Consider the following 19,862-nt stretch of genomic DNA (forward strand, 5'->3'; position numbering starts at 1 on the left):
TTTTTTTTTTTTTCAAGTTTTATAATTATTGCTTTTCCCTCCTCCACACTCTCAGCAGCAAAAGTCAGTTTGTCCAATTATTATTTAAATATTAAAAAATACATAAGTAGTTGTACTATATTAAGCGATTGTGTTAAAGGAAGCAATTGTTTAGTAAATCGCAGTTCTGACAATATTAAGAGGGTCATCCATGAGTGATGTCATCCATGAGTGATGGGGGTCATCCATGATGTCGTCCATGAGTGAAAGGGTCATCCATGAGTGAAATGGGGATGATGTCATCTATCATCCCCATGAGTATGTCGTCCATGAGTGAAAGGGTCATCCATGAGTCAAATGGGGATGATGTCATCCAAGGGGGATGATGTCATCCATGAGTGAAAGGGTCATCCATGAGTGATGTCATCCATGAGTGATGTTATAACTTGGAAAGACGAGTTCATGAAATTGTGGCAAGGGTAAGAGCTTGAGTGACAAAAAGTGATATCACACAGTTATTACAACAATATGCTATGATGTGATGAGGAGTGGTAAGGTGAAGGGTGACAATTTGTGACAAAGGGGAAGGGGCTCAAATACGATGAATAAAAGGGCGGCACCATTTAATTACAGCCCATTAGTACTCCTTCGAAATCTGATTTTACTCCTTCAAAAATCCTTCATTTTATTTCTGAAATTGAGTACGAACCCTGGTTCAAGAAAAGAACGCGTCTTGGGAAAGCGAAGATATTTTAACAAAAATAAAAATAATGTTGGGGAAAAAAACTCGATTCTTTCAAAAAGAAATCTTTAAATTAAAAATATTTAACAGATGCAGGTTATTGCTTAGCAAATTAAGTTCCCCTCTCTTTCTTTAACCCCTTCCCCCCTTTTCCCCTAGTCAGTCTTAAAAGAAGGGTTTTCAAATGTTTCTCACCTTAACTCTCGTCTCCTGCAAGAAATGTAAAATAAGTTTTAGTTGTTCGATTGGAGTAATAATGGAAATTGATGTCCTAAAAACGTATTTGTTTAGGCACTTTTCGACCATCAATTTCAAAATATTTCTGGGGGAAGGTCCCCGAACCAACATCCTTTCACTAAGGTAACGACCAATTATTTTTAAATTTAAAAAAAAAAAAAAATAAAACACCCAGGAATTAAAAAGCAAAAAATAATTGGTCACATTTACATACGATTTCCTACCTAAACCTATAAATCAAATTTATTTTACAATTCCAGTACAAAAATCAACTAAACACAAAATTATAAAATAAACACTGATTTTAAATAATATATGACAAATTATTTTAATACCTAACTAATTATATACAATCTCTTAGTTTTTAATCGCCTTTTGAAGTCAGTGCCTCCTATAAAATACTAACTAACCTAGTGAAAACCCACCGAATCTTGAGCTAAACAATAATTTAACTAACACGAAATTTATCTTTAAAACCAAACCTAGTCAGTTTCAATAGGTAGCAGTTTAGAGGATTTTGATTTTGAAAAATTTCGGAGGAAGATCCCTAACCGCTCCTTATGTCTAAACGTCTCCAAAAATAACCTGAAATTGAGTTTTATCTTTCAGGGGAGGATTCTCTTTTCCTTTCCAAAAACTGCCTAATGTTGGGGAAAAAATCTGACTTGCTTTTGAAAATAAGCTTAAAATAAAAAAATTCAAAAGTTGCTGACTATTCATGTAATCACGCTAACGTTGCCAAAACCACTGACGTTTCCAAATATGGTCCACTATCACGTTTTTAAGACTTCAATTACTAAATTATTTCGGACGAGGCCTTGACTGCTCCCGTATGGAATCTAAAAATTAAAAACCTACAATTTCGAAAAGTGGAGAGTATTTAAATCTCTCCCCCTTGTATCAATGAATATCTCTTTGAAACTTCGTTTTTTAGGACTTCAATTTCAATCTAGATTTTTTGGTGAACCCCAGAACCGCCCTGCCCATAACATCATCAAAGTTAGTCTGAAACTGCGTTTACAGAACTTCAATTTCGAAAAACTGAGCGGAGGGGTGATGGATTTCGCTCTTTCTCTCTCTCTCTTTTTTTTTAAATTAATCGGGTGGGCAATTTAAAGAAGTCTCATTACTTTCATTACCCTAACGTCAACAAATAGTCTATAATGGCGTTTTTAAGATTTCAAAATCTAAACATTTTCGCAGAAAACCCCCCGAATTTTTTCTTCCCGTAGCATCATCAGAGACCGTCTAAAACTGCGTTCCTAGGACTACAATTTCAAAAAAAAAAATTCCGGGGAAAACCCCCGGACCCCCTTTTCCTTCCCCGTTAGAAACCACAGTGTTTTAAGAGTGCTCTCATTTAACTTTTTTTTAAGGTTTCGACACTGGGTGACAGTATGAAGTCCTTGCCCCACCTCGAAAAAAATGAGAAGATCAAGGCACTGTTGCTCCCCCCCCCCCCCCCCCAAGAAAAATAGAAATTGCAAAAGGGGGAGGGAGAAGCTGGGCGGTCGTTCCAAGCTCGTCAGCTTGCGAGATCGAGATTCTCGCTCACGTGATCGGTTGTGATGTAGAAATGTCACAAAGTAGTAGTATTCTAATCTACTCGAACTTAGCTTGTGGCTAGGTTCGAGTAGATTAGAATACGATTTTGTGACATTTCTACGTCACCATCGATCACGTGAGCGAAAATCTCGATCTCGCAAGCTGACGAGCTTGGAATGACCGCCCAGATCTTGGTTTTGGGCCCTGTCCAAAATAAAATCATATATACGCCACTGCTAGAGAGTATAAACTTATGTGTGGATTAGGGTAAATCTTTGACTCTAAAACAGACCATACAGTGTAATAAATGGGATTGAGGTCTAGCGAGTAGAGCGTCCACTCTAAAGATGATACCATGTCAAAAACACTGCACCTTGCACTACTCTTGTCTTTTTGGCCGTATGAACTGGTGTGGAGTCAAATTGAAATGTCCAGTCTACATTGCTGTGCCGAAGTGCTCTTAGATCCACAGAAGTACAACAGCTTCTAAAATGTTCTTCTGGTACTCTTTTTAATTCATTTTATGGCCCTCATCCACAAAAAACAAGAGATGTTTTGTTGCTTGTGTTGATTCCATCACAGACAAAGCCTGCTTCGGATTTTGGCGATGTTTACATTTTCTAAGGTGCTTGGAGTGTCTACAGACGAAATCATATTGTTCTGGGGGTTATGAGGTGGTTGAACGGTAAATTAGTGAAAGGTGATCCTGTCTTGCTGCCCGTCTCAAACGTTCTGTCATCTTTGGAGTCATACGAATGACTGAACTTTTTGAAACTCGTAAAACTTGTACGAGCTGTTTGTTGCCGTAAGTCGCACTTATCAGTCACTAATTCCCCCATCTTATGAACGACTTCTCTCATGGAAAATCATGGATTTCATTGAACTCGCTTCTGGATGACCTAACGATTAACCGAAATGTTCACTGCTCGTTTTTGTACACTTTCCGGACATCGACTATCATTTCTAAGCTACTTGAAGCGGCATACCGCATCAAATATTGTTTTTCGAGGCACAACAAGCAAACGAACTGTCGTTTTTCTTCGTTAAACAACTTTAAAATAGCAGGTTTTTTGCTTAAAATTGTAAGAAAACCGAAAAACAATAAATAAAATAGGAGATGTATTGCAAATTATTTTTTAACTAGCTGCGTCGCAAGGCTCTGCACGATGCTCCTCGAAAATAAAAAGTTATGTCAATTGACGTGTGTTCAACATTCAGGCTTGGAAAAAAAATAATAAAAACAGTGGACATACCGTATTGTGGCAAATTGCGGAAAAAAGCCCAAAAAGGAAGCATTTTAAATCCCCCGATTCCAGGAAAGCCTCAAAACAAAAGCCATAATTTTATTTCTTCATATTCGAGGGGGGAAAAAGGCAACACATCTTTCTTCTCAATGATTTTCTTCGCGCTACAAATTTTAATAAAAGAATTGTTGTGGAAAGTTGAGATGAAACACTGAATAATAATTTGAATGTGGAGGAAAGAATTCGAAAAATAGGGATTTTATGTCGAAATTTCAGTATCCTAATTAATAGTTTTTAATTCATATATCCGCTAATTATTATCGGAAGATTATGTTAAATAGCCAAACATATAGACGGGAAAATTACGAACTCATCTATACCTGGCTTGATAGTCAGTTTACTGGCGTTCGGGAGAAGTAACTCGGACATAGATAGATACATAGATAGGTACAGGGTGTCCAGCAAAGGACTCCCTGGTTTCAAAATTAAATATCTCGAAAACAAAGGACTGTATTGGAATAAAATAAACGGTATGTTTATTGTGAAACCCATAAAAATCATATGCAGGAACTTGTAAATTAGTTTTTAAAAGTTCTAACAGGTGGCGCTGCACGCTGTAATTGCAATAAAAGTCTATATAAATAGTGCTGAGAAGAGGTTGGAGGATAATTTCTAGCGTATATGTAAGCATATCTGAGAGACTAAACTACTGCTGAAACAACTAACCTCTTCTCAGCACTATTTTTTGACTCCTATTGCAATCACAGTGTGCAGCGCCACATGTTGGCACTTTTTTAAACTAATTTCCAAGTTTCTGTATATGATTTGTATGGGTTTCACAGTAAACGTACCGTTTATTTTATTCCAATATCCTCCTTTGTTTCCGAGATATTTAATTTTGAAGCCAGGGAGTCCTTTGCTGGACACCCTGTAGATAGGTAGGTAGGTAGATAGGTACGTACGCTCAGTCTTTAATTATGTAAGATAAAGTGAGAGACAAGAGTAAATAAGACACTCATTAAAATGAAATTACTTTACTTCAATTCGATGATCTGCAGTTGAGCTCAAGCTGAGGTATTGTGTTTTAAAGTTTGGCTCTTCCATATATTTGTTTCAGATATCTTTTTTTTCTCAGAATTTTTTCAAAAAATAGTTCCTGATCAAATGATCCTAAAACATTTTATTTATTAAGTGAAATACGAAATAGAGAAAAACTTGGTTATAATAACTCAGTTTTTTTCAAAAGTGCAGGTATGACTACTTTTACTACTGTGCTTAGTTTACTTGACTTATTTCTGGTGTTTGACCAAGAAAGTTCACAGTTATAAAACAAAAAGGTTTTTTTCTAATTAAACTTACCTGTATGTGTATTTCTGTCAAGCAGAAAAAGATGATGTGTGGATTGCATATATTTTTAAATGCTTAACCCTTTATATGTTCCAAGAAACGCAAAGCTATTAAGAGACCCTATTTTTATTCATAAAAAAGATCAATTATTCCATTTTTTCCAATGTTTCCCGAACAAAAACGGTAAAAGACCGGTTTTTTCCACCACTTTAAAATTTCCAGATATTTTACACCTCTATTCGTCATCAACATTCATGATTGATTCGCTTTTTACAGAAAATTGTGCCAACGAGACTATGTTTTTGATCCATTTTTGGAGAAATTTCTAATACCGGTATTAAACCGGTATTCCGGTATCACGTTTATAAATATACCGGTTTTGCGTTTCTGTTCCGGTATTGCAATCACTACTTTCAGCATATGCTTATCAAACTCTTCAAGGAAATTACACTAAGCAATTGAAAAACATACACTGTTGTCATCAGACGACCGCGATGACCTTGGTTCTAAACTTGACAGCACGATACTTTACACTGCCATAACTAGAGATATATGTTACACATACAGAAAAATTTCGATCTTTTGGTACCTGTATTTCCCTTGTTAATTCGTGTTTTTCAAAAGTATCAACTACTAGTGCAGTGTTAACTACTGGTGGTTTTACCTTACTCAAAGTTACAATGTGAAATGCAAGTCTCGGAATTATTATATCAAAGGCTTACTGGCTGTAATCCATACTCTCATCATTGAACAAAGGATCCAAAGTACTTTTCCCTTTCTATGTCAACGAAATGCCACTTCATTAGTTAAAAGGTTATCAAAATAATCTTTTTAAAATAAAAATTCCATTATGTTCTCTTTTGACTCCCGCATGCGACTGTCGTAGTCCCCCCCCCCCCCATAGATTCCCGTATGAACTAGTCTTGCGTTGTGGTAACGTTAACGCGAAGAATGAATGAAAAAGCTAATTGAGCTGCTTCATAGGGCAAACATATTTTTAAGTTACTGTTTCTGTTGAATGCATATGAAAATTGGCAACTGAATGCAATATTTTTAGCTCTTAAAATAAACTTTAGCATTAGTTCTGATCTTCTCACGAACTGGAAATTCGTTCTAGGCTAAAGAAAGGTCCTGCCTATCATCTCGATTTGTTCGTGGTTGGAGTAGTAAACGGGTTCCTTTCTCTCTACGGACTACCGTGGATGCATGGAGTTCTGCCACATTCACCTCTTCATGTTCGCAGCCTGGCCGATGTAGAAGAAAGGGTTGAACAAGGGCACGTGTATGAAATGTAAGTATACGGGCGATTTGCATTTCTCAGAAATGTATATAACTGATTTGATGATTTTAATGCCAAGTTTTCTTGTTTGTCGCGCATTCTAGAAAACAAAGAAAGACTGAAGACTACTTTTTTCTGCAGAATTCAGAAAATAAGTTATTATTTATTAACTATTTATTTACTAATTTCTAGTTGAAACAAAATTGCTTTCTCTAATTCGTGAGTTTTGTATTTAAAACAGTCAACGAGCGAAATTTCGTACTTACAAAAGAACGGTAGAGGGCCTGATTTTCGAACAGGCCGACTAGGCCTATGGTCCCATCTTCCTGAGGAACCCCAAATTACTTGAAGAGTTATGCGTAGCATTACATCTACAAGAAAAATAAGTATTTTTCAAATAATAATTAAATAATGAATTTTCTATTGAGGTAGTGAGAAGCAAATGGATGTAAGTGGCAAAATTAAAAATTTGGAGATAATCAGTAGAAATAGTAGGGGAACCTCTCCTTTGTCTCGGGGCAAGAGATAATACTAGTAGCTCTGGTAGGTGCTGCTGTACAGCAAGATTGAGAAAAAGAATTCAATAAAAGCCTCCCTGGGGGTGATATCTTTAAACGCGTTTAACTCAAAACTTGAAAATGTCCACTTACATCCCTTTGCTTCTCACTGCCTCAATTGTAAATAAACATCCTTGAAGGAGAATTTGTAATCATTTTCCCAGTAGCAAATTTAACCTATCACAATTATGAGGGGCCTCAAAGGGAATTCATGATGCACATGATAAATGATTTACATAGTTCTGTGATAGGCACAAATGGCTCCAAAAATGCATTCCGACCGGCCATGTGTAAATCAACCACTGTATTCCGTTAGCGTTTTCAGAGGGCCTCAAATTATTGTGGGCCTAGGGCCTCCCTTCGAGTTAGCCGGGCCCTGGGTAGGAACTTGTTTTTATAGAAAAAAAAAAATAAAATTCGTTCTTATGTATTATTAAGGAGGCTGAACATAATAGTGGAAATCTACTTTTTTGCAACTTTTCCGTTTTCGAGATATACGTGATTGAAATATAGCATATAATGGTATATTTTTAGGGCGGAAGTCTCGGTGTATCGCACAGAAGCCAAAAAATGTTCAACACCTTTTCAATATTAGAACTAGATTGGGACTACTCAATTCATAGACACCGAATTTTAATAAAGGAATTGAAAACCAATACGCTATTTAAGTAAGAGACTACGAGATACTCTCATAAGCATTGCGTGGCAAATTACCGAGATTCACGCCATTGAAATATACCATTACATGCTATATTTCAATCGCGTTTATCTCAAAAACGGGAAATCTGCGAAAGATTAGATCCCCATTATCGGATCCGTCCGATAATGGGGATCCTTTGATATATGTAAGAACCGCATTTCATTTTTTTTTCCTCTGCTTAAACAAGTTTATGCCGTCCTTTCGTTAGGGTAGTATAAGTTTTAAAATATTTTTCCGAATTAATAATGAAAGCAGGAAGTGATTAATTTTAAAGGTAAAGTAGCACGTATAATGCAATTATTATACCTTGATAAAATTATTTTTTTTCACCATAAGATATTTAAATTCGTGATGACAGTAAGTTAAATAGTGACAGGAAGCAAATTTCGTTAATATGAAACTGGGTATTAAAAACGTTTAAAACGCTAGCAAAAAGTTGCAACCTTTGTGACGGCATCAATTGATTTAGGAATTGTAATCAAACCTAAAATCTTGAGAATAATATTTTTATCCGTAAAAAATATTGTCATTCCAAAATCCCCTATGAAAAAATGATGGTACAATTTACAATTAATTACAAGAAAAGAAACTTCTAATCCATATATTAAAGAAAAAAAACAATTGTTTAGCGAAAGTATTGAGCAATCACGATTGCTTATTGTTCTCATTTGACTGTCCTTGACGTTACGCTGATTTTATTCCCCCCCCCCCCGCCTCCCTCTGCAGCACCACCGTCGACTGGCCTCTCCCGATGCTGCTCCTCTAGCGAAAACCGTCTCCAGGTTGCGTCCATATCCTACACACGCATACATACACACACCTACACCCACGCTTATATACACACACCTACACCCCACGCTTATATACACACACCTACACACACGCTTACATACACACACACTCATGTCTGCACACAGACACAAAAACACCCACGCATACATATACACGCACTTATACACACACACGCACTCATGCCTGCATACAGACACAAACACACACGCATACATACACATACACACATACCTATACACACACATACCCACACACTCATGCTTTGACACAAACACACACGCCTACATACACACACACACACGTTCATGATTGCGAAAAACATAATTTGAATTCAAAAAGCCATAATTCAAATTAATTTATCTTTTTTTTTCCGACGATTTTCTGTATCAACGCCTTTTGGTATCCGGTTGGAACGTGCCAGACTGTCCTCCCAGAATTCAGGATTCGAAACTTAATTATTGTCAATTCAGGAGCTAAACCGAGCTTTTTTTTTTTTTCCAGCTATGTAAAAAAACGAGCTGATGTGTGCATCACATGACTTCCTTTTACTCCAATTTAATGTCATTTCCCCATTATTCGCTATTTTAATGTGATTCAATATTTATTCTCTAAATATCACCAACAATGGCCAAATTGAAACCAAAAAAAAAAAAAACTCCGCCAAATTTGTCGCCAAGTTGGCGACAAAACTTGGCGACCAAAAGACTGGCGATATATCGCCAAGTGTCCGACAAATTATAACGCCACTTGAGTTTACATCGAAATTAACAATGATTTCCCCCCAAAAAGGGGCAAAAGACCCCCTTAGGAACATCCGAATGCAACCAAAAGGGGAGGTGCACAACTAGACCCCACTACGAGTCTATGTACCAAATTTCAACTTTCTAGGACATACCATTTTTGAGTTATGCGAGATACATACGCACATACGCACATACACACATACGCACATACATACAGACGTCACGAGAAAAGTCGTTGTAATTACCTCGGTGATGGTCAAAATGGATATTTCGCGTGTCTATACATTCTTAGGCACTTTTCCGCATGTGGTCGAATCGAAAAAAAAACTCAACATTCATTTGGGGGTGAGCAAAATGGAAATTAAGGGCGATTTTTGAGTGAAAATTTTTTCGCGAATACAATACTTCCTTTTTTGTAAAAGGAAGTAAAAAATGGAGCATATAGCATAAACAAATCATGTTGTACTATTTAATGATAAATACATAACTTGCGCAGTGACAAAAAAATATATAAAAAAATATTAATAGTTTTTTTCAAAAATTTAAAATAAAAAAAATGTTTTTATCGTAATAAACGTGATACAGGTCGATCATTTATTAATTTCTGATGGTTTGTCTTGAGTCTCGCCCATTTAGAAATTTTTCGCTTCTTAGTATCGCCACACTTTTGCTACATATATATTTTTTTCTTTAAAGGAATTTTTCTCAATTAAATCTAAGCGTATTCCTATTATCAATGGCGGCTAACAGTGCGGTTGTTTCCTGGTAAAGTCTCTGAATTTGAGACATTTTGTTTTGGTTCTTAGTTTGTGATGGTGGTTTTACGCTACTAGTTCTAGGTTTTGCAGGCAAAAAATTAATTTGAGTTATTGTTATTGGTACCTTGTTTGATGAATTTTCCTTCTCTTGGACTGTTTTTGGTACCAGCAGTTAACCATACACCCATCCCTGAAAGAGATGATCTGGACCATCATCATTGTTTTTAAAAAATTTTAAAAATAAAAAGAAAATTAAGGACATAACATTAATCAAACTCAGAAATTTTACTTCAGTGATATTAAAGTCAGTAACGCCCTGGTTTCCTAGAAGTGAATCGCCGATCTTCGACGTCGCTCCTCGCCGTGACGCTGAAATCAAAGTCAAGTTGATTCCGGCGTGGCCATTCACGACTTCGATTTAGCTCGGGTGCGCATGCGCAGAAGAATCAACTTTTCGCCTCGGCCAGGAGCGACGCCGATGATCGGCGTGTCCGCGCCGAGGAAACCAAGACTTCACATAGTAAAAAATAAGACATGGTTAGTTAAACTTCAATCCTAGTATTTGTTACATGAAAAAAAAAAACTGCGACATGTACATCGGAACGAGGTGCGGCATGCATGCCGTTTTGTACGACTCAGAAGTCTCAAACCCTAGTTCCTTTCCATTTTGAAGGAAAACTGCATATTCATGCACGCAGTACTCGATAAAGATTCAGCACTTAGTTTTGACTTAAAAATCATGCATCGTAACGATATTAAGAGTACATAAGCTATTTTAACCTAAGGTTTTAAAAAGTTTTGGAACCGAAATCATTCGCTTGCCTCAAAATAACCCCAAGTAGAACACTACGTTTAATAAACATTTTGAAAGGGTTGTTAATGTTGTGACAAGCATTTCAAAACGTTTAAGAAACGTTGCGTGTGCTACCTGGGACGACTGCACAGCTTTAAGTGATCCTTGAATTGAGCTTCACGATACAGTTTAAAAAAATCTCATTTTGTACTAAGATATATGGTTCAAGCAATCCATAATTGCAAGAAATACAAGGGGTCATCCCGGATGTGGCGACCCTCCCGGATTCACACTATACCTTTTCCTTAAAGTGTGAGATTTCCCTAGAGCTTGTACCAAATAAATTTCTAAAACATTTTCACTTCCAAGAATCACAAATCGACAAGAGACAATCATCTTCTAAAGATACTTCTTCTGACATAAATATAAATACGAATATATTGTCTTTGCAATTACGTACAATTTATAATACAAAATGAACTGGTTAAGTATCTATATTCCCCACATACTGCATGATAAAATAATACACAAATAAATCCAGTTACTTGTTGACAAAGTTATTTTGGTTTCTTTAGTTCCTGTTTTTGGAATTTTTTTAAGCAATTTTACAGTGGTTTTAAAAGAAAAAGTAATGTGACTGAAAATGAAAACTATTTTTTAATGATTTAGTAAAATTTTGAACATTTGTTAGAATTTAATGTATTTTTCTAGTTGCAGTAAAAAATTATTATTCTTTTCGTCAGTGTCTGACAAAAATTCTGGGTGCCAGGCCGCCTGGACGACTAAAAAGATACTTTGATGACTATTTTTTTCTAAACCCATGTTACTCTGAATATTTCTTTAAGCTCTGAATAATATTTTTCCTGGCATTTAAAAAACTTTTCCTGGCTCCTTAGTTTTAAAAATGCTTGTCGGTTTCTGCTCATCGTCATATAGTATATTTGTAAATTAAACTTACAACTTTAAATAAAAATGTCATTTTAGGTTTACATCACAAGTTACACATTGCCATACATTACAGAAGCAACCATTATCTTTTTACAACGCGTAATACCGCTAATTAGTATTCTAAAGTTAGTCAGTATTTTAAAAATTTGGTCAGTAAAGTCTATTTTTAACCATCCAAATAGTTTTACCTAATGAATCCATTTCGGCCTCCTCAAATAAAATGAAATAATGATACAATTTGAAGTTATTCTGAGCGAAAAACATAGTAAGCGAATGCGAAAGAAATGAAAAACATGTCTTTGGTCCACCTCTCGTGTGACAGTAGCCGTTTTTTTTAGGTATGGAATCCACATGGTTAGCAAAATTTTTTTCTTTTTCATGGAGTCAAACTTCGCTTTTAGGGACTGACCATAAATGATCTAACCCTTTTTATGACTTTTTGACACCTCCCCACCTTTTTCACGAAGCATCACACTTCACCATACCTTCGACCCTCCCTCCCCCTCCCTTTGTAACATGTCACTCTTATTTATGTTGAGACATGTTAAATCCAAAATCATGTCATGTAACACCTCACTCTATTTTTCATTAGCATGTTCTTACAATAGAGGCATGATGTCGCGCTTGTTGTTACCCACTCCATACTACTTGTCACAAACTGTCACAATTTCACGAACCCCCCCCCCCCCCCTCAAAGCGTAAAATCATTTGTAGACATCCCTCATTGTTTTCTTAAACTTATTTTCTACATTTTCACTCAAAAAATCAGTTTAATTTCAAAAGTACGAGGGTTATTCGTAAGTTGAAATCCGAATTGCCGTATCCAATTGAATGTCGCGCCTACATTGAAACGCGCATGCGTACCAACTCCCGGCATGCCTTGTTCATCAAACGACGCCATTTGCATTGGTATTGATGCAGTGTTCTTTGTACAGTGTCAGTTTAAAATGTTTAAAACTATTGATCGGCCCGCCAAGTGTGAAATACGGTCGGTGATTCTGTTTTTGACGGCAAGGAACGTTCCAGCAGCAGACGTGGGCTTCTGTCATCTGGGGTTTTGTTACTGCATGACAGTGCCAGACCCCATTCAGCTATTCACACTCAAAATCTGATCAGATCTTTCGGGTGGGAACAGATCGACCACCCACCGTACAGTCCGGACTTGGCGCCGAGTGATTTTCACTTGTTCCGCTACCTAAAGGAGTTTCTCAGCGGCAAGCGTTTCGCTCCAGATGAAGAGGTGAAAGAAGCAGTTCAAGACTGGTTATCCTCACAGCCGGACGACTTCTATGACTTAGGCATACAAAAGCTTGTAGAACGTTATGACAAATAATTAAACAAATATGGTGGCTATGTAGAAAAATAGAGAAACATGTAAGGAATTAAATAAAAAAAGTTTTTGGAAAAAATCTGTGTTTATTTATTTTTTTATAAGAAATCGGACCTTACTTTACGAATAATCCTCGTACTATTTTCGTTGGTTTATCTTGAAAAAATTAGATTTCTCAAACTTGCAATTCTTTCGTCAGTAGTGTGGTTTAAAAAACTCACATTTTCAAGCAACGCAAATTTCATCCACACCAATCTTGAAGAGATTAAAAATTTACTTGATTTGAATTTAATAGCACATTTCTTTTTTTCGTGCACTCTAATGAACGTTCCTCAATAATGCCTTTTTTTTTTTTCTATTGCAGAATTGTGAAAGTACGGGAGACACGTGTAACGGGTATCGTCTCGCACATTCTCATTGGCTTATCGATCTTTCTTCTTCCCTACCCTATGGCTTATATCCCAACGGCCGTGCTGGACGGACTTTTCTTGTATATGGCCATCACATCGCTCAATGGAAATCAAATGTTTGAGAGAATCACACTACTTTTCATGGAACAAGTATTATTTCGAAGATATATATATATATTTTTTTACACTGCAAATCTTCAGACACGTTTTGAACACGGACACTTGTCCTCTCTTTTAGAACACTTTTCAAAACACTTAGGGTAACGGCACCAGTAACAGACATGCTTAAGACATCGCTCTCAGGTTAACTCAATTTTCTGAGCCTTTTAATGTACTTAGACTTTTAAAACTACTTTTCTCTCATGCAACTACATCTCACCTAACGTTCGGCTGCTTCTGGATCCTCTGAATTTGTTAATTCTATTTTTATTTGCTCCATTTCGAAAAAAATGTCTGACCCCCAGTAACAGACACCGATAAATCTGATGATACTCAGTAACAGATAGGATGAGGAAAGGATGAGTAATGGACAGAATTCCCCTTTTCTCTTAAAAATGTGCAAAAGCTCTTTGTTTTTAGATCTAAAACCTTATTAAATTTAAATGAGAATAAAACACTGTCAGACCTCGTGGTAGCTGTTTCATAAACTTCCATCACTGCCTTGTAAATACCAACTGGCTCATAAAATTTTTTCTGATAACCCTAGATGGTTGCACCATATTCATGGGTCGCAGCAACATCAGTTTTAGCCGCCTAAAATTCTTATTTAAATCCAAACTTACGACCGTCTGTTACTGGACCCTTGTCTGTTACTGGTTCCGTTACCCTATTTGGTTTCAGCACATATTTTTACTTTTGAGAAATCATTTGAGAGCATTTTTTGATTACTCGCACATGTAAGATAAGACCTTTGCTGAAAAGTAAAAGAAAGAAATAACAACGTCAAAAAGCACAAATTGCAGATTACTGCAGACACGTGTTTTGGCGTTGCAAGGAACGCCATTTTCAATGCAAAATGTAATAAAATGTCGGATGAAAAGTCGGAAAAGCTTTTGTCGGATGTCTTTTCATCCATAAGCTCATAACATTTTGCATTGAAGAAGGCGTTCCTTGTAACGCCGAAACACGTGTCTGCAGTGATCTGCAATTTGTGCTTTTTGACGTAGGTAATTCTTAACTTACACATCTCTCCTTCTTTCAGAACACTTAGTAGCACACGGTTTGAAAACTTAAGGAATACTCTTCTTTTTCCAAACATGCCAAATGTTTTAGTAGTTTTTGCTGTTAATGTTACTGGAATCTCGCATGGCAGATGGCAGCTGCCGCACAGTCCATTGCCCAGTCTTCTACTAGAGATAGCCGTTCTTTATAAATTCCTTTGCGACGCCAATCAACAGTGATTCATTGCAACAAAACTCTTGGCAGTAGGATTTTGGGAGATTCTATTGACTGGAGGGAAGAGAGTAGTTGAAATATTGTATTTGTGAGGAAAAGAGAGGTGTTTTTACAAATTTGCCGAAATGGGTTCCTAATCTGTTCTCAAATGTGTTCCCAAGCTCAAATTTTACAAATATCCTGATCGGGACACACTCAGGAACAGGTTCAGAGCGCATTTTAGTGCACTTTCTTTTTAACGCAACACATTCAAAACACATTTTCAGAATTTAAGTGTTCCAAACGTGTTCCCAATGTGTGCTGGGAATTTGCAGTGTACTTGATAAGTGCTTCTTTTCACGTTATTTTTATGTGGTTTATTCGCTACTTTTTTTCTCAACTGGGAGATGGGAACTACATGATTTCTGTAGAAATATTCTGCGCATTATTTCTTAATTGTTTTCAGGCATGTTTTTTCCAATGACATTCACATTTTTTTCTGTGATCGAAATCAAGTTTTTAGCTGATTTTAAGAGGGTTGATTAATAATGACTGGTCATAAATATTTTTTTAAAGTACCCGCACTAATCCCTCCGATGACGGATGGCCTTTTTCAAAATAGTACCCATTACTTGCAATGCACTTGTCCCATCTTTTTTTCCCCGTGTTCAAAGACATGGTGGGCTGAAAGCCATTGTTGGACAGATCCTTTAAAATCACCACCGAAAATGTCATCATAGTGTCTGCAGATAAGAAGCACCGTAACTTTTGTTGTTTTTTGAAGTTTGAGAAAAGAACGAAATAACTAGAGGTAAATTGCGATAATATGGAGGATGGGGCGCATACGTAATGTTGATTATTGCAAGATGGTTAATAACGACGTTGGTAAATGGGACCCTGCTTTATCATGCTGTAGCATCCATCGCATTTCCTTCAAATATGGATTTTACGACGAATGTCGCCTTGGGGAGTTTTTAACGCGGCCCTTCAATGCTCTCTGTAGCATTGAAAAACGTTATGATTATATCATTACCAGCAGAAGTAACCATTTCTACCTTCTTGGGTGTTGACGACGGACGAAATTTCCACACTGACTTCGAGTCATTACGATGAAGTCAATTTTCATCAGAAGTGATGATTTTTGAAGGAAACATATGCAATCTTTTTGAAGCTTTAATTTCATCTCGGAACAAATTCCACTTGCGCATCCTTTTTCGCGGAAGTAAGAAACCTTGAAACCCTACTCGCACAAACACGTGAACTGTGTAATTTTCCTTCGAACAAAGTTTGAGCTGAAACAAATGAAATATTCAGATGTTAAGATAGTTCTCTTAATGTGATTTAACTATTTTCTCTCGCTACCACTTTTATGGGGAAGAATTTCCGACATCGTATTCATAGCTCAGGGCACAAGGCTAAAAAATGGTGTATGTCTTTCACGATTCCTCTCTTTTTTTCAAACGCTTGTATAGAGGAAGAGCGACAGAGCAGATCTAGCTTCTGATTTAGGATGGGATCATTACTAGAGCATGGGCTCAAAAATCAGGAGAATTGCATCGTCTTATATGAGGAGAAAGAGAATTAGCAATACAAACCTAGACGTAAAAAATTATTCGCGCAGAAACAGGGGTACGAGGACTCTCGCTCGGAAAATTCTAGGAATTGCAACTCTAAAAGCACAATTTCCGGCGATCGAACAACGATCCCACTGAACCCTCTCCCGAAGGAGGAAAGGTTCAGAAACACTTCCTAGTACATTTTTCGAAATTAAATGTCTTAAAAAACGCTGTTGTAGACCATTTTTGATAGCATTAGAGGAAACGAAGGGAATCCTTTAATTTTTGTATGCTTATACAAACTCCTCTGGATTATGTTCAAAGGCATCTGAACTGGTATATCCAAATGCCTCCGGAATATATATTCACTGGTCTTAGGAACATATTTAATGACCTCTGGACTACATCCTGTAGCCTCTAGAATATTTCCAATTTGAATTTCGATGCCTTGAATTCAAATTATGGCGTTCGCAATATAATTGCTATAAGAGTCATTTTTATAAGCAAGAAACCAAACAAGTAGGGTTCTATCGCAACTCATGATTGCGAAAAACATAGTTTGAATTCAAAATGTCGAATTCAAAAAAAAAATTTTCCATTGTTTTAGCGTTTTTATGATATATGCCTTCTTCATATCATAGAAGCCTTCTTTCGAGCTTTCCTCTTTATTCTTTTTTTTTTAGTTTCACAGGAAAGTAGGCTAAAACCGAGACCCTCGACCAGATATTCAGATCAGTCTTCCTGAAAGTGCAAGCAGTAAACCTTTTCCCGCCCCTTGCTACCTTTGGGTACTTTATTTCCGATTAACACTGCTGGTCTAAAGATCACTAATATTTTGTTTCTTTAATACTACCGTATTTCTTTTTTTTTTTTGGTGATGGCAACCCATGCATATTAGCATAACTACTATTCGGGACGAATAAGTATCTGGAACTCACTCCCAATAATTTCTCTACATTTCAAAATCATCAAAATGCAGTTTTTGTTTATCTTTGGTCACTTTGAAGGATCCCTTTGACCTACCTCTTGGTGCCTTCACATAGAATCGTAAGAATCCTATTCCTGAAAAAAAAGGCAGACTAAGGATAGTGCAAATAACGAAGGAAACTGGAATCAGAATTTCTTTCCGTGTTACATAAGCATCATTGCCCAGATAGTTATGACATGCAATATTTGAAACGAAAGAAACAATTTCATTTCTACTACTATTATAAACATAATCTTTGAGAGATTCTGGACTCAGAACTATTCCCTTGTCTGCATCACTTCCCCAGTATCGCAGTGACTGAAATGTGACCCTTACGGGGAAAGTATCGTGATGGTCACATAAGGCTAATCGTCGCGTAGAAGGTCATGAAACGTTGCTGTAAATTCATCAATAAGTTGACCTTACCAATGTCAATCAACGATGACGTCATAAAGAGACGCTGCAGTGACGTCTGAATACTGCCACAAAGTGGCCGATGCAAAATTGATGACCACAGTATTGTCGCAACAAAGTCACAAGAAACATGTCACAAAAAGCATCCCATGTGATTCCTGTGAAACATCAAAATTATGTTAGTTTGTGACCGTGACCACAGTGATTTGCAGTTACGTCTCTAAATTTACTATGACATGTTAACATGTTATGCTATCAAGTGACGTGTTATCAGCTGATCCTATTCTTTTTTTATTTCAAATTGCGTTTAAGGTAACAATGCACACGTATATGAAGGAGGACATTTCGAATGTAGTTCTACAAAATGCTGAAAATTTAAAATATTTTGTGAGTTTTATCGATCTTCTTTGATCCTGTATTTGAATGTGGAAGTTTATAGCTAAAAGAAATAGATATATTAGGATTTCAGCATGAAATAAACATTGATTTGACTAATATAAATGAAATAAAAAAGAATGATCCCTAAGTAGATGATACTAAATTAACTCCTGGTGAAAAGTACTTTTTTCGCTACTAAAACTGCTTGTTATAAAGTCTTGAGTTATCGTTCACAGTGAGAAAACTTCCTTGGGAATTTTTCTGAAATTGTTAGATGTTATGTATCAATAACTTTAAAGAATAAATTTTTGTCTTTGCTTTTTCAAAGTCACTGCCAATGATGTTTCCCCAAAGATCCATAGATACTACTACAACTTATGGTTCTATTGTGTTTAATATGCCTCCCTATCTTTTTGTATGTCATTTGGACCTGACAGCGTTATTCCTGTGGGCACAACACAAACATATTATGTTTATACTAAAACTAAACTAAACTTTAATCTAAAATTTAACCAACTAAACTAAAACTAAGGCTTGAATTTTTCATGCGATTGATGTAGAAATTTAACGCACGCAAGAATTTTTTCGTCCGTAAAATAGAGCGTTTGAGAATTTCGAGTATCAATTTAAAAAAAGAAGAGCAAAGAAAAAAATCAAATTATTTTTAAAAATCACCTTGAAGTGTGTATTCTTACGATCACAATGATTATTATGATCATATGGGAATGCTATGCACATTTCAGGATTCTAGTGACTGAAATAGAAATATAACACAAAATATTTGAAAATGTAAAACATAAAATAAAATCGTAACCAGTAATCGAAAATGCACTAAATTTTCGATATTAAATGCAAAAAACGAAAATAAGAAACCTTTACAATATGAAATAGCCATATGAGGAACCCAAGAAACATAAAAAACACTCAATCCCCTTCAAAAACGCACAAAATTGAGCAAAAGAGAAAGCAAATGGCTCCCAACAAACAAAAGAGCGCCGCTAAATCAAACTTTTTTATTCTTTATACACTGGTGTAAGAAATTAAGAGAATTTTCAGATTTGGTCAATTATCTCCAGAACTACTGGATCAATTTTAATGAAATTTGATATGTTCATACATTGAAACAATACAAAACAAATAACCAACCGAAATTTAAAATACACACGCATGATCATAAATAACATGCGTTAGAGTCGGATGGCAAGAAACAGCGGTTGCAAAATTGAACAAAAAAATGGGTTAGTAGGAGGTATGATTCCCTCTAACAGACATATAGGTCTCGCAGTGTGACTCCATACTTGAAATAAAGCCGTTTATGGGATCCTTAAGCAATTATTTCCACTCGTTCAACAACGCCGTTCTCAGGCTATGGATGGTCCCCGGAGGGATGTTGCGAGTTGCTTTTGCCCTCCCGAGAGCGTCCCAGACATGTTCTATCGGATTAGAGTCTAGAGATCTGCTTGGCCAACCCATCGAATGAATATCCTCCCCTTCCAGAAATTCGTCGACCAGAAGAGCTGTATGTGGCCTTGTGTTAACATCCATTGAAAATAACTCAGAGCTAACAGCGCTCCTCAAGAGGCGAGCATAAGGCTCCAAGACCACATCCCTATGCCTCGCAATTGTCACAGAGACTCTCTCAAAGACATGGAGGGGTGTGCAGCCATCCAACATGATGCCTGCCCAGACCGTCAAACCACCACCGCCATAATGGTCGATTTCGCCGATATTGGAGGGTAGGTAGCAGGTTCCTGCTTCTATCCATGTAA

At 36.5% G+C, this 19,862-nt stretch overlaps 1 protein-coding gene across 1 annotated transcript in view; it reads left to right on the forward strand.

The window, feature by feature from the left end:
* Positions 1 to 19,862, forward strand: part of LOC129219366 (solute carrier family 4 member 11-like) — a 718,088-nt gene that overhangs the window by 692,495 nt on the left and 5,731 nt on the right. The window contains exons 17-18 of the mRNA XM_054853742.1: positions 6,212 to 6,385; positions 13,359 to 13,554. Coding sequence (XP_054709717.1) covers positions 6,212 to 6,385; positions 13,359 to 13,554 — 370 coding nt within the window. The remainder of the gene's footprint in view (positions 1 to 6,211; positions 6,386 to 13,358; positions 13,555 to 19,862) is intronic.

Source organism: Uloborus diversus, chromosome 3, assembly GCF_026930045.1.
Source record: "Uloborus diversus isolate 005 chromosome 3, Udiv.v.3.1, whole genome shotgun sequence".
Taxonomy (NCBI): Eukaryota; Metazoa; Arthropoda; class Arachnida; order Araneae; family Uloboridae; genus Uloborus; species Uloborus diversus.